The sequence below is a fragment of the Salmo trutta genome, chromosome 2 (assembly GCF_901001165.1).
Source record: "Salmo trutta chromosome 2, fSalTru1.1, whole genome shotgun sequence".
In the NCBI taxonomy this organism is placed as follows: domain Eukaryota; kingdom Metazoa; phylum Chordata; class Actinopteri; order Salmoniformes; family Salmonidae; genus Salmo; species Salmo trutta.
This window is the reverse complement of record NC_042958.1, coordinates 46692210-46715126: the sequence shown is the minus strand read 5'-3', so window position 1 is coordinate 46715126 and position 22917 is coordinate 46692210. Positions and strand designations below refer to the sequence as shown.

At 41.7% G+C, this 22917-nt stretch overlaps 2 protein-coding genes across 3 annotated transcripts in view; both read left to right on the top strand.

The window, feature by feature from the left end:
* The window catches only part of LOC115156020 (leucine-rich repeat, immunoglobulin-like domain and transmembrane domain-containing protein 1), a 43848-nt gene extending 36265 nt beyond the window's left edge, over window positions 1-7583 (top strand). The window contains exons 1-4 of one of the 2 annotated variants that reach the window (XM_029703211.1): window positions 2944-3285; window positions 3908-4371; window positions 5026-5331; window positions 5771-7583. In XM_029703211.1, the coding sequence (XP_029559071.1) occupies window positions 3161-3285; window positions 3908-4371; window positions 5026-5331; window positions 5771-6855 (1980 nt within the window). In that variant the 5' untranslated portion in view covers window positions 2944-3160 and the 3' untranslated portion in view covers window positions 6856-7583. Of the gene's footprint in view, window positions 1-2943; window positions 3286-3907; window positions 4372-5025; window positions 5332-5770 lie in introns of those variants that run through there. The other variant, XM_029703219.1, reaches the window with a different exon arrangement.
* A 1860-nt stretch (window positions 7584-9443) lies between these two features.
* On the top strand, window positions 9444-15212 carry LOC115156031 (leucine-rich repeat, immunoglobulin-like domain and transmembrane domain-containing protein 2). Its single transcript, XM_029703232.1, has 3 exons — window positions 9444-9832; window positions 10116-10903; window positions 11774-15212. The coding sequence occupies exons 1-3, from the start codon at window positions 9720-9722 to the stop codon at window positions 12616-12618; spliced, it is 1746 nt and encodes a 581-aa protein (XP_029559092.1). The 5' UTR covers window positions 9444-9719; the 3' UTR covers window positions 12619-15212.
* Window positions 15213-22917: the final 7705 nt, after the last annotated feature.

Below are 22917 nucleotides of genomic sequence, written 5' to 3'. Positions count from 1 at the left end.
TAGGGAAGTGTTTTACTCTGCATATAAACTAATGGTCCCCTTCCATCTCTATAATAAACCCCAACTATAGGGAAGTGTTTTAATCTGCATTTAAACTAATGGTCCCCTCCCATCTCTATAATAAACCCCAACTATAGGGAAGTGTTTTAATCTGCATTTAAACTAATGGTCCCCCCCATCTCTATAATAAACCCCAACTATAGGGAAGTGTTTTAATCTGCATATAAACTAATGGTCCCCTCCCATCTCTATAATAAACCCCAACTATAGGGAAGTGTTTTAACCTGCATATAAACTAATGGTCCCCCCCATCTCTATAATAAACCCCAACTATAGGGAAGTGTTTTACTCTGCATATAAACTAATGGTCCCCCCCTCCCCCCATCTCTATAATAAACCCCAACTATAGGGAAGTGTTTTAATCTGCATATAAACTAATGGTCCCCTTTCATCTCTATAATAAACCCCAACTATAGGGAAGTGTTTTACTCTGCATTTAAACTAATGGTCCCCCCCATCTCTACAATAAACCCCAACTATAGGGAAGTGTTTTAACCTGCATATAAACTAATGGTCCCCCCCCATCTCTATAATAAACCCCAACTATAGGGAAGTGTTTTAATCTGCATATAAACTAATGGTCCCCTTCCATCTCTATAATAAACCCCAACTATAGGGAAGTGTTTTACTCTGCATATAAACTAATGGTCCCCTCCCATCTCTATAATAAACCCCAACTATAGGGAAGTGTTTAATCTGCATATAAACTAATGGTCCCCCCCATCTCTATAATAAACCCCAACTATAGGGAAGTGTTTTACTCTGCATATAAACTAATGGTCCCCTCCCATCTCTATAATAAACCCCAACTATAGGGAAGTGTTTTAATCTGCATTTAAACTAATGGTCCCCTTCCATCTCTATAATAAACCCCAACTATAGGGAAGTGTTTAATCTGCATATAAACTAATGGTCCCCCCCATCTCTATAATAAACCCCAACTATAGGGAAGTATTTTACTCTGCATATAAACTAATGGTCCCCCCCTCCCCCCATCTCTATAATAAACCCCAACTATAGGGAAGTGTTTTAATCTGCATATGAACTAATGGTCCCCCCCCCCCCATCTCTATAATAAACCCCAACTATAGGGAAGTGTTTTAATCTGCATATAAACTAATGGTCCCCCCCCCCATCTCTATAATAAACCCCAACTATAGGGAAGTGTTTAATCTGCATATAAACTAATGGTCCCCCCCATCTCTATAATAAACCCCAACTATAGGGAAGTATTTTACTCTGCATATAAACTAATGGTCCCCCCCCTCCCCCCATCTCTATAATAAACCCCAACTATAGGGAAGTGTTTTAATCTGCATATAAACTAATGGTCCCCCCCCCCCATCTCTATAATAAACCCCAACTATAGGGAAGTGTTTTAATCTGCATATAAACTAATGGTCCCCCCCCATCTCTATAATAAACCCCAACTATAGGGAAGTGTTTTAATCTGCATATAAACTAATGGTCCCCCCCCCATCTCTATAATAAACCCCAACTATAGGGAAGTGTTTTAATCTGCATTTAAACTAATGGTCCCCTCCCATCTCTATAATAAACCCCAACTATAGGGAAGTGTTTTACTCTGCATATAAACTAATGGTCCCCCCCCCCCATCTCTATAATAAACCCCAACTATAGGGAAGTGTTTTAATCTGCATATAAACTAATGGTCCCCCCCCCCCATCTCTATAATAAACCCCAACTATAGGGAAGTGTTTTAATCTGCATTTAAACTAATGGTCCCCTCCCATCTCTATAATAAACCCCAACTATAGGGAAGTGTTTTAATCTGCATTTAAACTAATGGTCCCCTCCCATCTCTATAATAAACCCCAACTATAGGGAAGTGTTTTAATCTGCATATAAACTAATGGTCCCCCCCCATCTCTATAATAAACCCCAACTATAGGGAAGTGTTTAATCTGCATATAAACTAATGGTCCCCCCCTCCCCCCATCTCTATAATAAACCCCAACTATAGGGAAGTGTTTTAATCTGCATATAAACTAATGGTCCCCCCCCCCCCATCTCTATAATAAACCCCAACTATAGGGAAGTGTTTTAATCTGCATATAAACTAATGGTCCCCCCCCCATCTCTATAATAAACCCCAACTATAGGGAAGTGTTTTAATCTGCATATAAACTAATGGTCCCCCCCCCCCATCTCTATAATAAACCCCATCTATAGGGAAGTGTTTTAATCTGCATTTAAACTAATGGTCCCCTCCCATCTCTATAATAAACCCCAACTATAGGGAAGTGTTTTACTCTGCATATAAACTAATGGTCCCCCCCCCATCTCTATAATAAACCCCAACTATAGGGAAGTGTTTTACTCTGCATATAAACTAATGGTCCCCCCCCCCCCATCTCTATAATAAACCCCAACTATAGGGAAGTGTTTTAATCTGCATTTAAACTAATGGTCCCCTCCCATCTCTATAATAAACCCCAACTATAGGGAAGTGTTTTAATCTGCATTTAAACTAATGGTCCCCTTCCATCTCTATAATAAACCCCAACTATAGGGAAGTGTTTTAATCTGCATATAAACTAATGGTCCCCCCCCATCTCTATAATAAACCCCAACTATAGGGAAGTGTTTTACTCTGCATATAAACTAATGGTCCCTTTCCATCTCTATAATAAACCCCAACTATAGGGAAGTGTTTAATCTGCATATAAACTAATGGTCCCCTTCCATCTCTATAATAAACCCCAACTATACGGAAGTATTTTACTCTGCATATAAACTAATGGTCCCCTCCCATCTCTATAATAAACCCCAACTATAGGGAAGTGTTTTACTCTGCATATAAATATAAGCAAAACTACACAGCTCGTTTATCAACTGCCAGGAGGCAATAATCGCGTAAATGAAAATAACCCAATTCCTTTCCACTAATCTCTCCGTTCTTTTTTATCTCAGGCTTCGAGAACGACGTTCAGACCAATATGGGATACTGAGATAGCAGGACACACACACATGATGCATCGCAGGCTCGGGAGGAACACAATAAACAGTACTTTTTTAATTCAAACTATCTTGTAATTTAGTTTGATAGTATATTTGATAGTGAAGTTTCGGAGAGAAAATGGTTCAAGGTTTTAGTCTGTGTTTCTGCTTGGCATTAGTTTGCCTCGGACGGTGTGTATGCAGCACGTGTCCGTTTCAATGTAGCTGTTTCTTTCACAAACTATCGGACGGATCCAAAGCAAGGTAAGACCAATGCAGTTATTACAACTAATTAAAATCTTAACGTCAACAACTTCTATATGATTTTTTTATGTTGTGTGGTACTGGGGCGGAATATGCAGGTAAAACCAGCTTCCCTTCCACTCTTATTTTGTTTATATGGGTCTGAGAATTAATTTGCGCTGCTCTAATTCCCTTTCATTTTTTATTTTAACTTGGCAAATCAGTTATGAACAAATTCTTATTTACAATGACGGCCTATGAACAGTGGGTTAGCTGCCTTGTTCTGGGACAGAATGACAGATTTTTACCTTGTCAGCAAGGGAATTCGATCCAGCAACCTTTTGGTTACTAGTCCAACACGCTACCTACCGCCCTTCATTGATCCTGGTGTATTCACCACGTTTAGACCCAGAGGGATAAAATAAGCGAAAAAACTAGCGATTAAAAACAGAGCAAATAAAATATTTAGTGTGATTTTTTTTATGCATTAATTGTCAAGCTATACTATGTCATGAACACATACAAGGCCATGGTTAATTGAGTCAACCTCGTAATACAGTTGAATTGTCTAAATAAACCTGTTACAATAGGTTATACAGTGACATTCACTAACCCGTGTTTACCTTTCTTTCCATCTATCTAGGAGTGTCCTTTGCAATGACCCAGAGATCACTCTGGTCCCACCCAACTTTCCTACAGACACCTCAAAACTGCGGATCGAGAAGACTGCCATCACAAGGATCTCCAGCGAAACCTTTCACTACCTCAACTGTCTGGAATTTCTCTGGATGTCTTTCAATTCTCTGAACTCTTTGAATGTAGACAGCTTCCATGGCCTGAGAAGTCTGGATGAGCTGAGACTGGAAGGGAACGCTCTCACCTCTTTCCCCTGGGAATCTCTGACTGATATGCCCGACCTGAGGCTACTGGACCTGCATAATAATAAGATATCGTCGATCCCGGCCGAGGCGACCATCTATATGAAGAACCTGACCTACCTGGACTTATCTAGCAACAGCCTGGCCACGGTTCCTCCCGAGGTTCTCTCTATGTGGTTATCTGTGAAACCATCTCAAGGAGATGGGGAAAGTTCCAAATATATTCTAGGTAAGGATCTAAACAACCAATTAAGCAATTAATTAATCAGTCAATTCCAATTAAAGCTATCTTTATTTACCTAGAGGGAATCCCATTTGGTTTGCAAGCCAGGATGAAATAGAAGCCTTAAATGACATGAAATTGATACACAGGAAAATGTTATTTTTTTAAAACAACTATGCTATCTACAAAATTGCTTGTCAAGGTGGTTTTATCCCAACATGCATTTCATGAGTACCTGTGGTGTGTTACATAGCATTACATGGACAGTTGGAGGAGACAGCACCAGCATTTGGGAGTAGTATAAGGATTACTCTAATTATAGTAAAGGTAGCCATACTGTAGTGTTAATTGTGACTACATTAACTAGTCTCACTTCAAACTAGCATGATTACTTCTACTTTCAATTACTTTTTTGCTAAACTGCCATTGTATATACATAACACATGGTCATAGTTCAGACAGAGCAAAAACATTAAGACCAAAAAGCATATCTGTCTTATCTATTGCCATGCTAAAAGTGATGTTGTTTTATTTTACATTTGTTTAGCTACCATTGTTGTTAATTGACCTACTTTAGGTGAATGTACTGACTCTTAAGTCGCTCTGGATAAGAGCATCTGCTAAACAAACAAAAAATGTTTATTTTCTTCGTTGATGTAGGTCTCCATGACAACCCGTGGCTGTGCGACTGCCGGCTCTATGACGTGGTCCAGTTCCAGAAGTCTCCATCATCATCCGTGACTCTGATCGACACCAGGCTGCGCTGCGCGGACCCAGAGAGCCTGTCGGGGGTGCTGTTCAGCGAGACGGAGCTCCAGAAGTGCCAGGAGCCCCATGTCCACACGGCTGTGGCCCGGGTCAGGAGCTCCCTGGGGAGCAATGTCCTGCTGCGCTGTGGGACAATTGGAGTCCCAGTACCAGAGCTGTCCTGGACCCGGGCAGATGGTAAACAGATGAACGGCACTGGTGAGTTCCATTGATTTATTGATTGAATTTATTTAATGTGTAACAAATAGATATACAGCCAAGAACAAGCAGTAGCTACAGTACATACGTAAAAAATGGATGAAGGGTAACACAAAACAGTTAGTTTGGCTAAACCTGCTCCAGTCATGGCAGGTCTTAGCCTAGTCCCAGATCTGTTTGTGCTGTCTTGGAAACTCTTATGGTCATGCTTGGCGTAGTTGGCAAGACAGCACAAGCAGATCTGGGACCAGGGCATACATGTCTGCCTATTGCCTAAAATAAGTACGTACTTAGGAAATCTATTTTTGGCACTGTACAGTCAGAAGCTGAAATAGATTGGATTACAAATGGATGGACTGATTTCTTAGATTACAGATGGATGGCCTGATTTCTTTTCACTAATCGATCTAACCCCTTTTTCTTCGTATTTCTTTGATAGTTCAGGAAGAAGTTTCAAAGGAGGGAATCATTTGGTCCATCCTGAGTGTGCGTGCTGTCTCTTACAGGGACTCTGGGAAATACATCTGCAAAGCGACCAACTTCGTGGGTACTGCAGATGCCATCATCTCCCTAGTTATCACAGACTCCTTTAAAAATGAGGAACAAGGTGGCAGCTCCAAGACTAGAAAACAAAGGGGACGGAAAACCGGTGGGTTTGGGAAAGCTGCCTACCAGGATAAACTTGTTGCAAAATACATACCTCCACCAACCACCACGGCAACCACACCCATCATCGAACCACTAGGACCGGGCGGTTTTACAGGAAAGTATGATACCGAGAGCTACGATATCTCAAACAGCGTGGCTGACGGACAGACGCCCGGTCCTCCCATCACGGAGACGGCGATGCAGGAAGTGGAGAAGGAGGTCCTTAGCAACCTGGCAGCCAACGCCTCTTCTTTACAGGCGCCGGCACCGCCGGAGAAACGGGTGGTGCGTTCGGTGAAGATAATCGGGGACACCGACCACACCGTCTCCCTGAACTGGCGGGCCCCAGCGGCCAAGAACACCACCGAGTTCAGCGTCCTGTACGCCGTGTTCGGCGAGAGGGACATGCGGAGGATCAACGTTGCTGCAGGAAAGAACCGGATCACTATTGAGGGCCTTGTGCCAAGGACAAAGTACATCGCCTGCGTCTGCGTCAAAGGCCTGATCCCTAAAAAGGAGCAGTGTGTAATCTTCTCAACGGATGAGGCAGCCAGCGCAAGCGGCACCCAGAAGCTCATTAACGTGGTGGTGATCACAGTGGCCTGCGTGATCGCTGTCCCCCTGACACTGATCGTCTGCTGTGGGGCGCTCAAGAAGCGCTGTAAAAAGCTACTGGGGAGGAAATCCAAAGATATCCAAGAATCATATGTGACATTCGAGACCCTCTCCCCGGGACAGAAGCCTACGGTGATGGAGGGGGAGTACCTTGCCAGGCAACAGCCAGACGAGTCCAACAAACTGCTTTCTGCTAGGTCCAGTGTGGAGTCCGAGGCCATTTGTAGGACTGAGGGACCGCCTAACGAGTACTTTTGTTGATACCAATTAATGGCCTCAAGCCTTTAGAGGGCAGAGAAAGTCTGTCCTTTCCAAGCAGAACTTAAATATTTGTTATTAAGGTTTTGTATGATTTCAGCCAGTAGTTGACAGTAGCATGAGTGAAACTGCTCAGAGACAGAAACAAATGGCTAGTTGCATTGACACTCTTGCCTTTGGAAAAAAAACATGTGTGGTGAATATGTGAGTTAGATAAATAAATGTTGACGTAACTGTGATTATGGGAATACAGGCAACCCTTGACCTGGTAAACTGTAATAAGAAACATTTTTATTCTTGTATATATATTTTTTTTCATAAATTATTTCTGATCTGCAAAGAAACATTTTGTATTTGTTATGCACTTTTAAGGGCAGTATTTAACTTTTCCAAAATTCCCAGGTTTTACAGAAATTCTGTGTGGAAGATTCCCAGATTCAGAATGGAATAAGGAACTCTAAATGGCCCATTCTACTAGAATACATTAAACCCATGTTCTTAATGAAGTTTTGCAAAGAGAAAGAGTAATGACAGAGTTATTCTGAAATGAATCTGACCTCAGAATTCTGGCACAGTTGTTATTTGACAAAATAAAGTATTTGTAAAGTATTGTTGAAGCAGAACTCATCTCTAGTGATATTTTATACTTCTGTGTATTTACCATATATGTTAATGTGCCAGTTTTACTGTCCAATCAAAGCTAACATACTCTATATTTTGTAATATGTATCTATGATCTGATGTGTATGTCTAAATGTATGACAAAATAAATACTTTTATATAAATGTTTGTGTCCTCTTAAATCCTTACCTGCTCTGTAACAGCATTTTCCTCCCAAGCTACATTTTTTTTCTTTAGGCAATTCAAATATTTAGCAAACTCCCTGACAGTAGCAAAAGCAAGGGGCTATAGCAGCACACAAGTAGACTACAAATGCATGCTGATCCGGGCATACCGTGAGCTCTTGAAGGGAGCGCTATTGGAGCGAAATTGGAGCGGGCGAGAAGGCCAGCGCTCCAACCTTTGGGAAACTCGCTCCATGCTCCAGTCAAATTGGGCACGCTCCACTCCTCGCTCCGTTCTAGCTCCACTCACATACTCTGGTGTTGGCCAATGAGAGGCTTTGAAGCCACCGGTCAGCCATATTGGTACTACTCAGAAGGCTCAACCATCCATAGAAATTAACAGAATTCTTCAGTATTTAAATGAAATATTTCAAGGACAATGTTTTTTTATATATTTATTTTTATTTAACTAGGCAAGTCAGTTAAGAACAAATTCTTATTTACAATGACGGCCTACCCCAGCCAAACCCGGACAACGCTGGGCCAATTGTGCCCCGCCCTATGGGACTCCCAATCACAGTCGGATGTGATGCAGCCTTGTTTCCAACCAGGGTGTCTGCGGTGACGCCTCTTGCACTGAGATGCAGTGCCTTTGACCGCTGCGCCACTCGGGAGCAAATGTATTTAATACATTTTTGTTGTAGTGGGGACAGTGATATTGGTACTCTCTTAAAAACTATACTTTAACCCCCTAGAGTCAATGTCTAGGACGGACATCTAACTAGCGTAATACAAAAATCCACATAAAAATACGTCTGTTTAAACTCTGTGGCTACAAAACAGCGCCCCCTGTCAATCATCTAATGTATTACATAAATCATTGGTTGCGATCAGCACCATGGATAGTGCCACGTGATATGTTTTCTTTGCAGTGTTGGAAAAAGTACCCAATTGTCATACTTGAGTAAAAGTATAGATACCTTTTACTCAAGTAAAAGTGACCTAGTAAAATACTACTTGAGTAAAAGTCTAAAAGTATTTGGTTCTAAATATACTTAAGTATCAAAAGTAAAAGTACAAGTATTAATCATTTAAAATTCCTTCAATTATGCAAACCAGATGGCGCCATTTTATTTACAGATAGCCAGGGGAACACTCCAACACTCAGACATCATTTACATGCGAAGTATGTGTTTAGTGAATCCACCAGATCAGAGGCAGTAGAGATGACCAGCGATGTTCTCTGTTTAGTGAGTCTGCCAGATCAGAGGCAGTAGGGATGACCAGCGATGTTCTCTTGATAAGTGTGTGAATTAGACTATTTTCCTGTCCTGCTAAGCATTCAAAATGTATCGAGTACTTTTGGGTGTCAGGGAAAATGTATGGAGTAAAAAGCACATACTTTTCCTTAGGAATGTAGTGCAGTAATAGTAAAAGCTGACAAAAATATAAATAGTAAAGTACAGATACCCCCAAAAAACGACTTAAGTAGTACTTTCCAGTATTGTTTACTTAAGTACCTTACACCACTGTTTGTTTGGTGTACAACTTGTTTCCTTGTCATGGTCACTGTAGTCCTTTACTTTGTACACTATCATCTGCAGACTATGTATGTCTGAAGACCTCTTCCAACGTTCCTCAATTAATAAGGCACTGCGAGCTCTTTTTTTTGTGATCCTTTGTTTCATGCAGTATACAAATAATAGGCGTTGGGTAGATGGTGCCATTTTCTCAGCTGGTTTGTAGTAGAACTAATCTATAGATTGCGTATTATGTTCCCTGATAATCTTTTTTTTTTTTTTTGGTCAGGTCACTGTCAGTACATATTCAATATCAAGTCGCATTATTCCTGAAAACCTTCCCATTAATTCACAGGGATTAGTGAACATATGTTTAGGAGCAGCACGTTTCGACAGTCAGGCAATGAGGCTCATTGCTAAAAATACAAACTTCCGGTGTGTTTATCACGTCCTTTGGGGTCTTAAGAAATTGCGTCACAAGGAAGATTAAAGTAATAGCTTTACCTGTACGGTCCGTCCCGGTGGAGATGCCCTGCTCAAATACTTCACATGGTACAGGAATATGGCCGCCACATTGGATTCACTTTTAGCTCTAGCTTTGCTATTCTGTCGAGTTACTCCTGGATCAACATCTTGTTTACCCGGCTGCTCTTGCACAAATGACAACTTGGGAAGGTAAATTGTTTGTTGTCAATTATTTTGTAGGCTAACTAGTTTTGTACCGAGTTTCTTTGCCGTGTCAGTATGTTATGCAGTGGCCATATTGACTGATCGAGTTTAACCAATTGCTAAACTCAATGGTGTTTTTTTTCAGAACTGGTTTTAACAATGGACAATGTGGAGAGATAACTTACTTTAAGAGAACATAAATAACCTAGTTTTTATTTATTTTATTTAAATATGAAATTATAACTCTAACCTTACTTACATAACTCAAAATGTTTCTGTTTAATTGTAGATCCCTACTTTGCATGGAAACAGCTATGGGACGAATCCCAGACCATGTTCCAAATGATTTCAGTAAAATTCGAATAGAGAATTCTCATCTGACCGAATTACCCCGCGGCTCCTTCTCTAAAGTTAGTGCCTTGGTGTCTCTATGGTTGAATTTCAACGACATCACCCTAATGAACATCAAGAGTCTGGAGGGGCTGACGAATCTAACGGAACTACGCCTCCAGGGGAACAAGCTGCGTTCAGTCCCATGGACAGCGTTCCAGGATACGCCGAACCTGAAGATTTTGGACCTGAAACATAACCGACTAGACGTGCTCCCGGAATCTGCCCTGAGACAACTTCCAGGCCTGACCTATTTAGATTTATCCTTCAATCAGCTTACTGTCATATCCAGGGATGTCTTCCTCAACTGGCCTCTCCTCAACACTCAGGAGAGAACAGGAGGTAAAGAGCCCGGCAGCGGAGAGGCCAACGTTGTTTTGGCGCTGCACGACAACCCTTGGCTGTGTGACTGCCGCCTCAAAGGTTTCGTTGAGTTTATCAAAAGTGTTAGTCCACCTCTAATTCTGATGAACTCGTACCTGATGTGCACTGGCCCCAGTTCCAGGGCGGGAAAGTTCTTCCACGAAGTCGGTTTGAAAACATGTATGAAGCCTGAGGCCTCCGCCTCAGAAACCAACATGACGGTGTCGCTGGGGAACAATGTAACCCTCCAGTGCTTAGTCAAAGCCAGGCCTGACCCCGCCATCCACTGGTCGTACAGCCTGAAGATTAGACGGGGATTTACTGGTAAGGTTTTATTTCATTGCAATTTCTAGACTATCATTCATTAGATTGCTGTGACTTTGCTGCGCTACACCACTTTGATGACAGGATATAAGACAAGTAGGCTAAAGCACGTGTATTTCATACATTCATTTGACTATTGGTGTTTATAGATTAAAATAGTGTTTGGTAGATAATTGGTGTTTATAGATTTAAAGAGTGTTTGGTAGGTTATTGGTGTTTATAGATTAAAATAGTGTTTGGTAGGCTATTGGTGTTTATAGATTAAAAGAGTGTTTGGTAGGTTATTGGTGTTTATAGATTAAATGAGTGTTTGGTAGGCTATTGGTGTTTATAGATTAAAAGAGTGTTTGGTAGGCTATTGGTGTTTATAGATTAATATAGTGTTTGGTAGGTTATTGGTGTTTATAGATTAAAATAGTGTTTGGTAGTCTATTGGTGTTTATAGATTAAATGAGTGTTTGGTAGGTTATTGGTGTTTATAGATGAAAAGAGTGTTTGGTAGGCTATTGGTGTTTATAGATTAAAAGAGTGTTTGGTAGGCTATTGGTGTTTATAGATTAAAATAGTGTTTGGTAGGCTATTGGTGTTTATAGATTAAAATAGTGTTTGGTAGTCTATTGGTGTTTATAGATTAAAATAGTGTTTGGTAGGCTATTGGTGTTTATAGATTAAAATAGTGTTTGGTAGGCTATTGGTGTTTATAGATTGCTTGGAACAGTGTATGACACAGCCTTCCTTGTAGGCAAATTCAACAATAATGCCTAATGCAACAAATTACATAAACAGTACTGCATATTATACATGTACAATATGTTGATTTTTATCCAACCTTGTTGATTAAGTTGTAACATAATTATCCTTTCTCTCCAGTCTCAGAGACTCGTGTGGACGATGAGACCATCAGATCCCAGCTGGTCATCCCATCCCTTCACCTGTCAGACCGAGGCGTCTACACCTGCTTCGCCAACAACTTCATAGGCAACTCCTCCGTCAGTGTCCTGATCAACATCAAGTCTTTCAACGCCTCCTCCTCCGGCGGTGCCGCCATGTCTCTACCCCCGTTCCCCCTGGCCTCAGCCGACGAGAACGTCTACATTGACATCCGCATCTCCAAGCAGACGGTCTACGGCATTACTCTGGAGTGGTACGCTGCGACGGACAACCCTGCAGAGACCTGGTTCACCATCCACTTGGGGAAATACCACTCTGACAAAAAGGAGTTGACTTACATCGGGCCGGGCATCAACACCTATTCGGTCAACGACCTCCTACCGGTTACTAAATACGAGGCGTGTGTAACGCTGAAGAACCAGATGCCCCACGCCGGCCAGTGCATCGTGTTTGTAACAGGAAGTGACATCAGTCAGCTGGAACAACGGGAGAAGCTCATCCATATTATCGTGATTGTGTGCGCCATGGTGCTGGCGGTGCCCGTGGGGATGTACGCCTGCACCACCGACACTAGATGTACGTTCAGCTGCCTGGACCGCTGTACAGAACAGTGTAAGAGGAGGAGAAGGCAGGAGAAGACCCTGAGGACCAATGGGGAGAGACAGGGGACCTTCGACAGCCTCCAGGCCGCCAGCGATGAAGGACTCTGTGGAGACTCTGAAGAGGTGATGAAGAAGAGGAGTAAGTCCTCCGACGAAAAAAACAACTACAAGGGAAAAGCACAAGATCTACCAGAAACAACCACTGGAGCAAAGCTATATTAGCTGTAGGTTTAAAGTTAAAAAAGATCTACCACAAACAATCACTAGAGCAAAGCTATATTAGCTGGGGTTTTTTGTGTTTTGTATTTTTTTTGTTTCACCTTTATTTAACCAGGTAGGCCAGTTGAGAACAAGTTGTCATTTACAACTGCGACCTGGCCAAGATAAAGCAAAGCAGTTCGACAGGTTTAAAGTTAAAAAATATCCACTAGAGACAATGCTATATTAGCTGTAGGTTTAACATTTTAAAATATCCACTAGAGACAATGCTATATTAGCTGTAGGTTTAACATTTTAAAATATCCACTAGAGCGATGCTATATTAGCTGTAGGTTTAACATTTTAAAATATCCACTAGAGACAATGCTATATTAGCTGTAGGTTTAACATTTTAAAATATCCACTAGAGCGATGCTATATTAGCTGTAGGTTTAACATTTTAAAATATCCACTAGAGCGATGCTATATTAGCTGTAGGTTTAACATTTTAAAATATCCACTAGAGCGATGCTATATTAGCTGTAGGTTTAACATTTTAAAATATCCACTAGAGACAATGCTATATTAGCTGTAGGTTTAACATTTTAAAATATCCACTAGAGCGATGCTATATTAGCTGTAGGTTTAACATTTTAAAATATCCACTAGAGCGATGCTATATTAGCTGTAGGTTTAACATTTTAAAATATCCACTAGAGCGATGCTATATTAGCTGTAGGTTTAACATTTTAAAATATCCACTAGAGCGATGCTATATTAGCTGTAGGTTTAACATTTTAAAATATCCACTAGAGCGATGCTATATTAGCTGTAGGTTTAACATTTTAAAATATCCACTAGAGCGATGCTATATTAGCTGTAGGTTTAACATTTTAAAATATCCACTAGAGCGATGCTATATTAGCTGTAGGTTTAACATTTTAAAACGTGTACAAGACGTCTAGAGGAACAGTTATCTGTAATAATGGGGAGCAGTCTTATGTGAGGTGTAGCTTTAGGAAATACATTTGCTAAGCTTCAAGTTGTCATGCTAAGAGCCTTTCTTCCATGTCTGTAGAAAGTAGAAAGAGTATATTGTTAAAGGTAAAAAATAAATAATCCTGAGTTTATATACTGTATCTATTTAGCTTGATTGAGCTCTGTTTTAAAAAAGAAATGGAATTCAAACTCATCTGGCAAAAAAAAACAATGTTAATTGTGTACATGCAATATAGTTGCACATATTTTCTTGTCTTCAGAATGTAATGGACTGCATTTCCTCACGGTTCGTTGAAACTCATTAATTAGGAGAGGTTCAGTTAAATATACATTAATACATACTGTATACAGCCTTTGCACTACTACCTACATAATGTATGAGGCTTCTTTGCTACTCTTTTCCTGTTTTTGACTCACTTTGGGATGGTGGGGGTGGGATGGTGAGGATTAGAGTTAGGGGTGAAGATGGACACTTCAGACAACACCATCTTAATTGCTCCCTACCCAAATCCCATTTTGATGTTTACGAATCTGAAGGGTCTGGATTAGGGTTGTAAAATTATGGTAATGTTCCCAAAATGTTCAGGTTTTCCAGAAATCCTGTTTGGAGATTCATGGATCAGGAAATCCTATTTGGAGATTCATGGAATCAGGAAATCCTGTTTGGAGATTCATGGAATCAGGAAATACTGGTTGGAGATTCATGGAATCAGGAAATCCTGGTTGGAGATTCATGGAATCAGGAAATACTGGTTGGAGATTCATGGAATCAGGAAATCCTGTTTGGAGATCCATGGAATCAGGAAATCCTGTTTGGAGATTCATGGAATCAGGAAATACTGGTTGGAGATTCATGGAATCAGGAAATCCTGGTTGGAGATTCATGGAATCAGGAAATACTGGTTGGAGATTCATTGAATCAGGAGGGAATAAGCAGGACATCTGCAATAGTCCAACCAGGATTTCTGGAAAACCTGGGAATTTGAGTAAAGTTACGGTAATTCTGTAACCCTTGTCTGTATAGGTATAAGAGGTTTAGTTGTGGAACTTCCTGCAGATCTGTAAACATCCAAGGGATAGGGCCAAGGGGAAGGGAGTGCATTTTCACAGACTGACACTTTGATTTTAGCACAATAACTTAAAAGGATGTGTTATGTAAGCATTGTTTTGTTCTGCGTTTATTCATACACTGGTAAAGAGATTATCATATATTGTTTTTTATTATCTGTATCTTGTATCTCTCTAGATCTTAACCACATATGTGTACCAAATGGCACCCTATTCCCTATATAGAACACTACCCCTATGGGCCCTGGTCAAAAGTAGTGCACTATAATGGGAATAGGGTCCCATTTGGGTCTCACTTAGATCCTAACCATGTCTCTGAGAGAATAGACAACATGAGATCCTCTTTGAGTTTACTGCAAGCTGCATTAGATTATCATTTCTGATATTAGTTTTTTTTTAAATCTATATAAAATATTGTCTGTCACATTAAGGGGGTAAATAATTTAGTCCTTAATTTACTTGAATGTATTTTTGTATTCAACAATTGCCTAAAATATCTGTCTTTCGCATGCCAATGTGATCAAAACATGTATAGTCTTGAATAAACATCTATTGTGAAGTCAAAGATATTCTGCTTCTTTGATTTGTATCATCGTAAGTTTACGTCTTTCAATTTATTACGCTTAAAATTCGAATAACTTTCCCCAAAAATGTTCAGGTTTTCCAGCGATCCCAGTTGAAAGATTCCCGGAATTTGCTATCAACATTCTCAGCCGCCAAAAGACAAAAGCCAATTATGTCTAAGTGAGCATTACCCATGAATGAGTGAATAGAGACTAGAGAGAAGATTAGGAAGATGGTGCAGGTCAGTTGAATGCAGTATAGGGTGTTAATGATAAGGTTTAAAATAGCAATAGGGTTCAATCTAAAGGGTTAATATTACCAGTTTACCCAGGGACAGCATTCACTTATGAAGACAATCAGGGCCGGCTATAGTCTTTTGGGGGCCCCTAAGAGAGATTTGGTTGAGGGGCCCCCCACCTTGCGGCAAAACATTTTAGTGGCCTCCGTCGATGGTGGAGAGACATTTTTGAGTGTTAAAGTTAATTTCTTGCAATTCTACACATTTTGCCATGGGGCTTAGAGCAAATGTAGCAATTTTAAAGCCCCAGTACAAACATATATATATTTTTTAAATTAGTTAATGTACATTTCCACACTATGAGGTTGGAATGATACTGTGTGATTGTGAACATGGTGATGATGCCGTTTTGGTGTAAGAGCGGTTAGGAAATTGCAGAATGGCAGAGCGGAAGTGGAGAAAGTAAAAGTTGCCATTATGATATTCTAAAAGCAACTTGGCATATACTGTATAACAAGACAATTAGAAATGCCAGACAGGTTCATTTTTCTAAATCACTATTAATCAGAATAATTTGAGAGTGCTCTTCTCAACCATTGATGGCCTCATTGGGTTTTTTGGAGGGGGGGGGGGGTCGTTAAGCAAACAGTTTTGGGGGGCGGTCATTTAGCATATACTCGGACCATAAACTCATACGTTCTACCTCCTCAAACCTATGTGAACTTTCTTCCAAGTCTAAATATGATGAGTGTGCGGCATACTTCAGTATTTAAGATCTGATGAGAAGTTTGATGATATGGTCCCTGGTCTAACACAGAAAGGCACTATGGATTTATTGACACAGATATGCTCAGGAAAGTTATATCACAATTTAAGCCTTCTACCTGCCTTCTCGATTCTATCCTCATCACCTTTTTCAAAACAGTTTTTAATTTCATATCTGAAGAAGTGCAAGCTATTGTTAATCACCCCCTGTTCACAGGCACTTTCCCCACTGCACTAAAAACTGTTATGGTGAAACCCCTTCTGAAGAAAAGTAATATAGATTCTTCAGCTGTTAACAATTTTCTGACAATCTCCAACCTTCCATTCTTATGCAAAATTCTGGAGAAATTGGTTTTCAAACAGATTATCAAACAGCTCATCACTCCCAGTTAGGGGGAGTGATGAGCTCTACAGCAGAGTCTCACAACTCAATCGCTGGATGAAAACTGTTTTCTGCCCCTCCCAAAAGATAGAATTTGTAGATAACTGGCCCTCTTTCTGGGATTCACCCACAAACAGGACCAAGCCTGGCCTGCTGAGGAGTGACGGACTCCATCCTAGCTGGAGGGGTGCTCTCATCTTATCTACGAACATAGACAGGGCTCTAACTCCTCTAGCTCCACAATGAAATAGGGTGCAGGCCAGGCAACAGGCTGTTAGCCAGCCTGCCAGCTTAGTGGAGTCTGCCACTAGCACAGTTAGCGTAGTCAGCTCAGCCTTCCCCATTGAGACCGTGTCTGTGCCTCGATCTTGGTTGGGCAAAATTAAAAATGGCGGTGTTCGCTTCAGTAATCTTACTAGTATAAAGACCTCCTCCATTCCTGCCATTATTGAAAGAGATTGTGATACTTCACATCTCAAAATTGGGTTACTTAATGTTAGATCCCTCACTTCCAAGGCAGTTATAGTCAATGAACTAATCACTGATCATAATCTTGATGTGATTGGCCTGACTGAAACATGGCTTAAGCCTGATGAATTTACTGTGTTAAATGAGGCCTCACCCCCTGGTTACACTAGTGACCAAACCCCCCGTGCATCCGGCAAAGGCGGAGGTGTTGCTAACATTTACGATAGCAAATTTCAATTTATAAAAAAAAAAAACAATGACGTTTTCGTCTTTTGAGCTTCTAGTCATGAAATCTATGCAGCCTACTCAATCGCTTTTTATAGCTACTGTTTACAGGCCTCCTGGGCCATATGCAGTGTTCCTTACTGAGTTCCCTGAATTCCTATCGGATCTTGTAGTCATAGCAGATAATATTCTAATTTTTGGTGACTTTAACATTCACATGGAAAAGTCCACAGACCCACTCCAAAAGGCTTTCGGAGCCATCATCGACTCAGTGGGTTTTGTCCAACATGTCTCTGGACCTACTCACTGCCACAGTCATACTCTGGACCTAGTTTTGTCCCATGGAATAAATGTTGTGGATCTTAATGTTTTTCCTCATAATCCTGGATTATCGGACCACCATTTTATTGCGTTTACAATTGCAACAAATAATCTGCTCAGACCCCAACCAAGGAAGATTAAAAGTCGTGCTATAAATTCTCAGACAACCCAAAGATTCCTTGATGCCCTTCCAGACTCCCTCTGCCTACCCAAGGACGTCAGAGGACAAGAATCAGTTAACCACCTAACCGAGGAACTCAATTCAACCTTGCGCAATACCCTAGATGCAGTTGCACCCCTAAAAATGAAAAACATCTGTCATAAGAAACTAGCTCCCTGGTATACAGAAAATACACGAGCTCTGAAGCAAGCTTCCAGAAAATTGGAACGGAAATGGCGCCACACTAAACTGGAAGTCTTCCGACTAGCTTGGAAAGACAGTACCGCGCAGTATCGAAGAGCCCTCACTGCTGCACGATCATCCTATTTTTCCAACTTAATTGAGGAAAATAAGAACAATCCGAAATATCTTTTTGACACTGTCGCAAAGCTAACTAAAAAGCAGCATTCGCAAATGGAGGATGGCTTTCACTTCAGCAGTAATAAATTTATGAACTTCTTTGAGGAAAAGATCATGATCATTAGAAAGCAAATTACGGACTCCTCTTTAAATCTGGGTATTCCTCCAGGGCTTCATTGTCCAGAGTCTGCACAACTCTGCCAGGACCTAGGATCAAGGGAGATACTAAAGTGTTTTAGTACTATATCTCTTGACATAATGATGAAAATAATCATGGCCTCCAAACCCTCAAGCTGCATACTGGACCCTATTCCAACTAAACTACTGAAAGAGCTGCTTCCTGTGCTTGGCCCTCCTATGTTGAACATAATAAACGGCTCTCTATCCACCGGATGTGTACCAAGCTCACTAAAAGTGGCAGTAATAAAGCCTGTCTTGAAAAAGCCGAATCTTGACCCAGAAATTATAAAAAACTATCGGCCTATATCGAATCTTCCATTCCTCTCAAAAATTTTAGAAAAAGTTGTTGCGCAGCAACTCACTGCCTTCCTGAAGACAAACAATGTATACGAAACGCTTCAGTCTGGTTTTAGACCCCATCATAGCACTGAGACTGCACTTGTGAAGGTGGTAAATGACCTTTTAATGACGTCAGACCGAGGCTCTGCATCTGTCCTCATGCTCCTAGATCTTAGTGCCGCTTTTGATACCATCGATCACCACATTCTTTTGGAGAGATTGGAAACCCAAATTGGTCTACATGGACAAGTTCTGGCCTGGTTTAGATCTTATCTGTCGGAAAGATATCAGTTTGTCTCTGTGAATGGTTCGTCCTCTGACAAATCAATTGTAAATTTCGGTGTTCCTCAAGGTTCCGTTCTAGGACCACTATTGTTTTCACTATATATTTTACCTCTTGGGGATGTCATTCGAAAACATAATGTTAAATTTCACTGCTATGCGGACGACACACAGCTGTACATTTCAATGAAACATGGTGAAGCCCCAAAATTGCCCTCGCTAGAAGCCTGTGTTTCAGACATAAGGAAGTGGATGGCTGCAAATTTTCTACTTTTAAACTCGGACAAAACAGAGATGCTTGTCCTAGGTCCCAAGAAACAAAGAGATCTTCTGTTGAATCTGACAATTAATCTGGATGGTTGTACAGTCGTCTCAAATAAAACTGTGAAGGACCTCGGCGTTACTCTGGACCCTGATCTCTCTTTTGAAGAACATATCAAGACTGCTTCAAGGACAGCTTTTTTCCATCTACGTAACATTGCAAAAATCAGAAACTTTCTGTCCAAAAATGACGCAGAAAAATTAATCCATGCTTTTGTTACTTCTAGGCTCGACTACTGCAATGCTCTACTTTCCGGCTACCCGGATAAAGCACTAAACAAACTTCAGTTAGTGCTAAATACGGCTGCTAGAATCCTGACTAGAACCAAAAAATTTGATCATATTACTCCAGTGCTAGCCTCCCTACACTGGCTTCCTGTTAAGGCAAGGGCTGATTTCAAGGTTTTACTGCTAACCTACAAAGCATTACATGGGCTTGCTCCTACCTATCTTTCCGATTTGGTCCTGCCGTACATACCTACACGTACGCTACGGTCACAAGACGCAGGCCTCCTAATTGTCCCTAGAATTTCTAAGCAAACGGCTGGAGGTAGGGCTTTCTCCTATAGAGCTCCATTTTTATGGAATGGTCTGCCTACCCATGTGAGAGACGCAGACTCAGTCTCAACCTTTAAGTCTTTACTGAAGACTTATCTCTTCAGTAGGTCCTATGATTAAGTATAGTCTGGCCCAGGAGTGTGAAGGTGAACGGAAAGGCTGGAGCAACGAACCGCCCTTGCTGTCTCTGCCTTGTCGGTTCCCCTCTTCCCACTGGGATTCTCTGCCTCTAACCCTTTTACAGGGGCTGAGTCACTGACTTACTGGTGTTCTTCCATGCCGTCCATGGGAGGGGTGCGTCACTTGAGTAGGTTGAGCCACTGACGTGGTCTTCCTGTCTGGGTTGGCGCCCCCCCCTTGGGTTGTGCCGTGGCGGACATCTTTGTGGGCTATACTCGGCCTTGTCTTCGGACGGTAAGTTGGTGGTTGTAGATATCCCTCTAGTGGTGTGGGGGCTGTGCTTTGGCAAAGTGGGTGGGGTTATATCCTGCCTGTTTGGCCCTGTCCGGGGGTATCATCGGATGGGGCCACAGTGTCTTCTGATCCCTCCTGTCTCAGCCTCCAGTATTTATGCTGCAGTAGTTTATGTGTCGGGGGGCTAGGGTCAGTCTGTTACATCTGGAGTATTCTCTTGTCTTATCCGGTGTCCTGTGTGAATGTAAATATGCTCTCTCTAATTCTCTCTTTCTCTCTTTCTTTCTTTCTCTCGGAGGACCTGAGCCCTAGGACCATGCCTCAGGACTACCTGGCATGATGACTCCTTGCTGTCCCCAGTCCACCTGGCCATGCTGCTGCTCCAGTTTCAACTGTTCTGCCTGCGGCTACGGAACCCTGACCTGTTCACCGGACGTGCTTGTTGCACCCTCGACAATTACTATGATTATTATTATTTGACCATGCTGGTCATTTACGAACATTTTAACATCTTGACCATGTTCTGTTATAATATCCACCCGGCACAGCCAGAAGAGGACTGGCCACCCCTCATAGCCTGGTTCCTCTCTAGGTTTCTTCCTAGGTTTTTGGCCTTTCTCAGGAGTTTTTCCTAGGGAGTTTTTCCCAGCCACCGTGCTTCTTTCACATGCATTGCTTGCTGTTTGGGGTTTTAGGCTGGGTTTCTGTACAGCACTTGAGATTTCAGCTGATGTACGAAGGGCTATATAAATAAATTTGATTTGATTTGATTTGATTAACTGTATTTTTGGTTTTCGTGCCCACCACAGCACAGAGACAGCCTTAGTTAAAGTGGTAAATGATCAAAACAGAGATAACAGCTCTCTGTCCTTGTACTATTGTATTTAAGTGCTGCATTCGACACTGTTGACCATGATGTCCTTCTGGACAGACTGGAGAGGTGGGTTGGCCTCTCCGGTCCAGTCTAAATTATTAGACTGTATCAGTGATTTAAATACTTGGATGGCTCACAACTTCCTCTAGCTAAATAAAGACAAGACCGAAGTACTTATTGTTGGATGCAAAGCACAGAGAGAGAATCTGGCCTCACATTTTAATTCACGGGCATTAAAGACAACACACAAAGTAAAAAAACCTAGGTGTTATTTTAGATTCCGTGCTCAGTCCCCTCCTGTACTCCCTGTTCACTCATGACTGTACGGCCAGACACAACTCCAACACCATCGTTAAGTTTGTTGATGACATAACAGTGGTAGGCCTGATCACCGACAACGATGAGACAGCCTATAGGGAGGAGGTCAGAGACCTGAGTGTGTGGTGCAAGGACAACAACCTCTCCCTCAACGTGATCAAGACAAAGGAGATGATTGTGGACTACAGGAAAAGCAGGACCGAGTACGCACCCATTCTCATCGACGGGGCTGTAGTGGAGCAGGTTGAGAGCTTCAAGTTCCTTGGCGTCCACATCACCAACAAACTAACATGGTCCAAGCACACCAAGAAAGTCATGAAGAGGGCACGACAAAACCTATTCCCCCTCATGAGACTGAAAAGATCTGGCATGGGTCCTCAGATCCTCAAAAGGTTTTACAGCTGCATCCGGTAGGAGAGCATCCTGACGGGTTGCATCACTGCCTGGTATGGCAACTGCTCGGCCTCAGACCGCAAGGCACTACAGAGGGTAGTGCGTACGGCCCAGTACATCACCGGGGCCAAGCTTCCTGCCATCCAGGACCTCAATACCAGGCGGTGTCAGAGGAAAGCCCTAAAAATTGTCAAAGACTCCAGCCACCCTAGTCACAGACTGTTCTCTCTGCTACCGCTTGGCAAGCGGTACCGTAGCACCAAGTCTAGGTCCAAGAGGCTTCTAAACAGCTTCTACCCCCAAGTTATAAGACTCCTGAACAGCTAATCAAATGGCTACCCAGACTATTTGCATTGCCCCTCCCCCCTCTTCTACGCTGCTGCTACTCTCTGTTATTATCTATGCATAGTCACTTTAATAACTCTACCTACATGTACATAATTAACTCAATTACCACGACACCGGTGTCCCCGCGCATTGACTCTGTACCGGTACCCCCTGTATATAGCCTCCACATTGACTCTGTACCGGTACCCCCTGTATATAGCCTCCACATTGACTCTGTACCGGTACCCCCTGTATATAGTCTCCACATTGACTCTGTACCGTAACACCCTGTATATAGCCTCCACATTGACTCTGTACCGTAATACCCTGTATATAGCCTCCACATTGACTCTGTACCGTAATACCCTGTATATAGCCTCCACATTGACTCTGTACCGGTACCCCCTGTATATAGCCCTGCTATTGTTATTTACTGTTGCTCTTTAATTACTTGTTATTCTTATCTCTTACTTTTTGTTAGGTATTTTCTTAAAACTGTGTTGTTGGTTAAGGGCTTGTAAGTAAGCATTTCACTGTAAGGTCTACACCTGTTGTACTCAGCATTTCACTGTAAGGTCTACACCTGTTGTATTCGGCACATGTGACAAATACAATTTGATTTGATTTTAATTAGAAATTTCTAATCACACATTAGGAATGCTTTTTACCACCTGAGGAACATTTCCAAGGTGCAGCCATTTCTCTCTCAGGCTGATAAAGAGAGACTCATCCAGTGAGCAAACAGTACACCGGTTTTAAGGTCCTTA

Coding starts and splice junctions, on each gene's coding strand:
- LOC115156031 (XM_029703232.1), top strand. CDS start 9,720: ATGGCCGCCACATTGGATTCACTTTTAGCTCTAGCTTTGCTATTCTGT. Junction 9,833..10,115: donor ACAAATGACAACTTGGGAAG/GTAAATTGTTTG, acceptor GTTTAATTGTAG/ATCCCTACTTTGCATGGAAA. Junction 10,904..11,773: donor GATTAGACGGGGATTTACTG/GTAAGGTTTTAT, acceptor CTTTCTCTCCAG/TCTCAGAGACTCGTGTGGAC.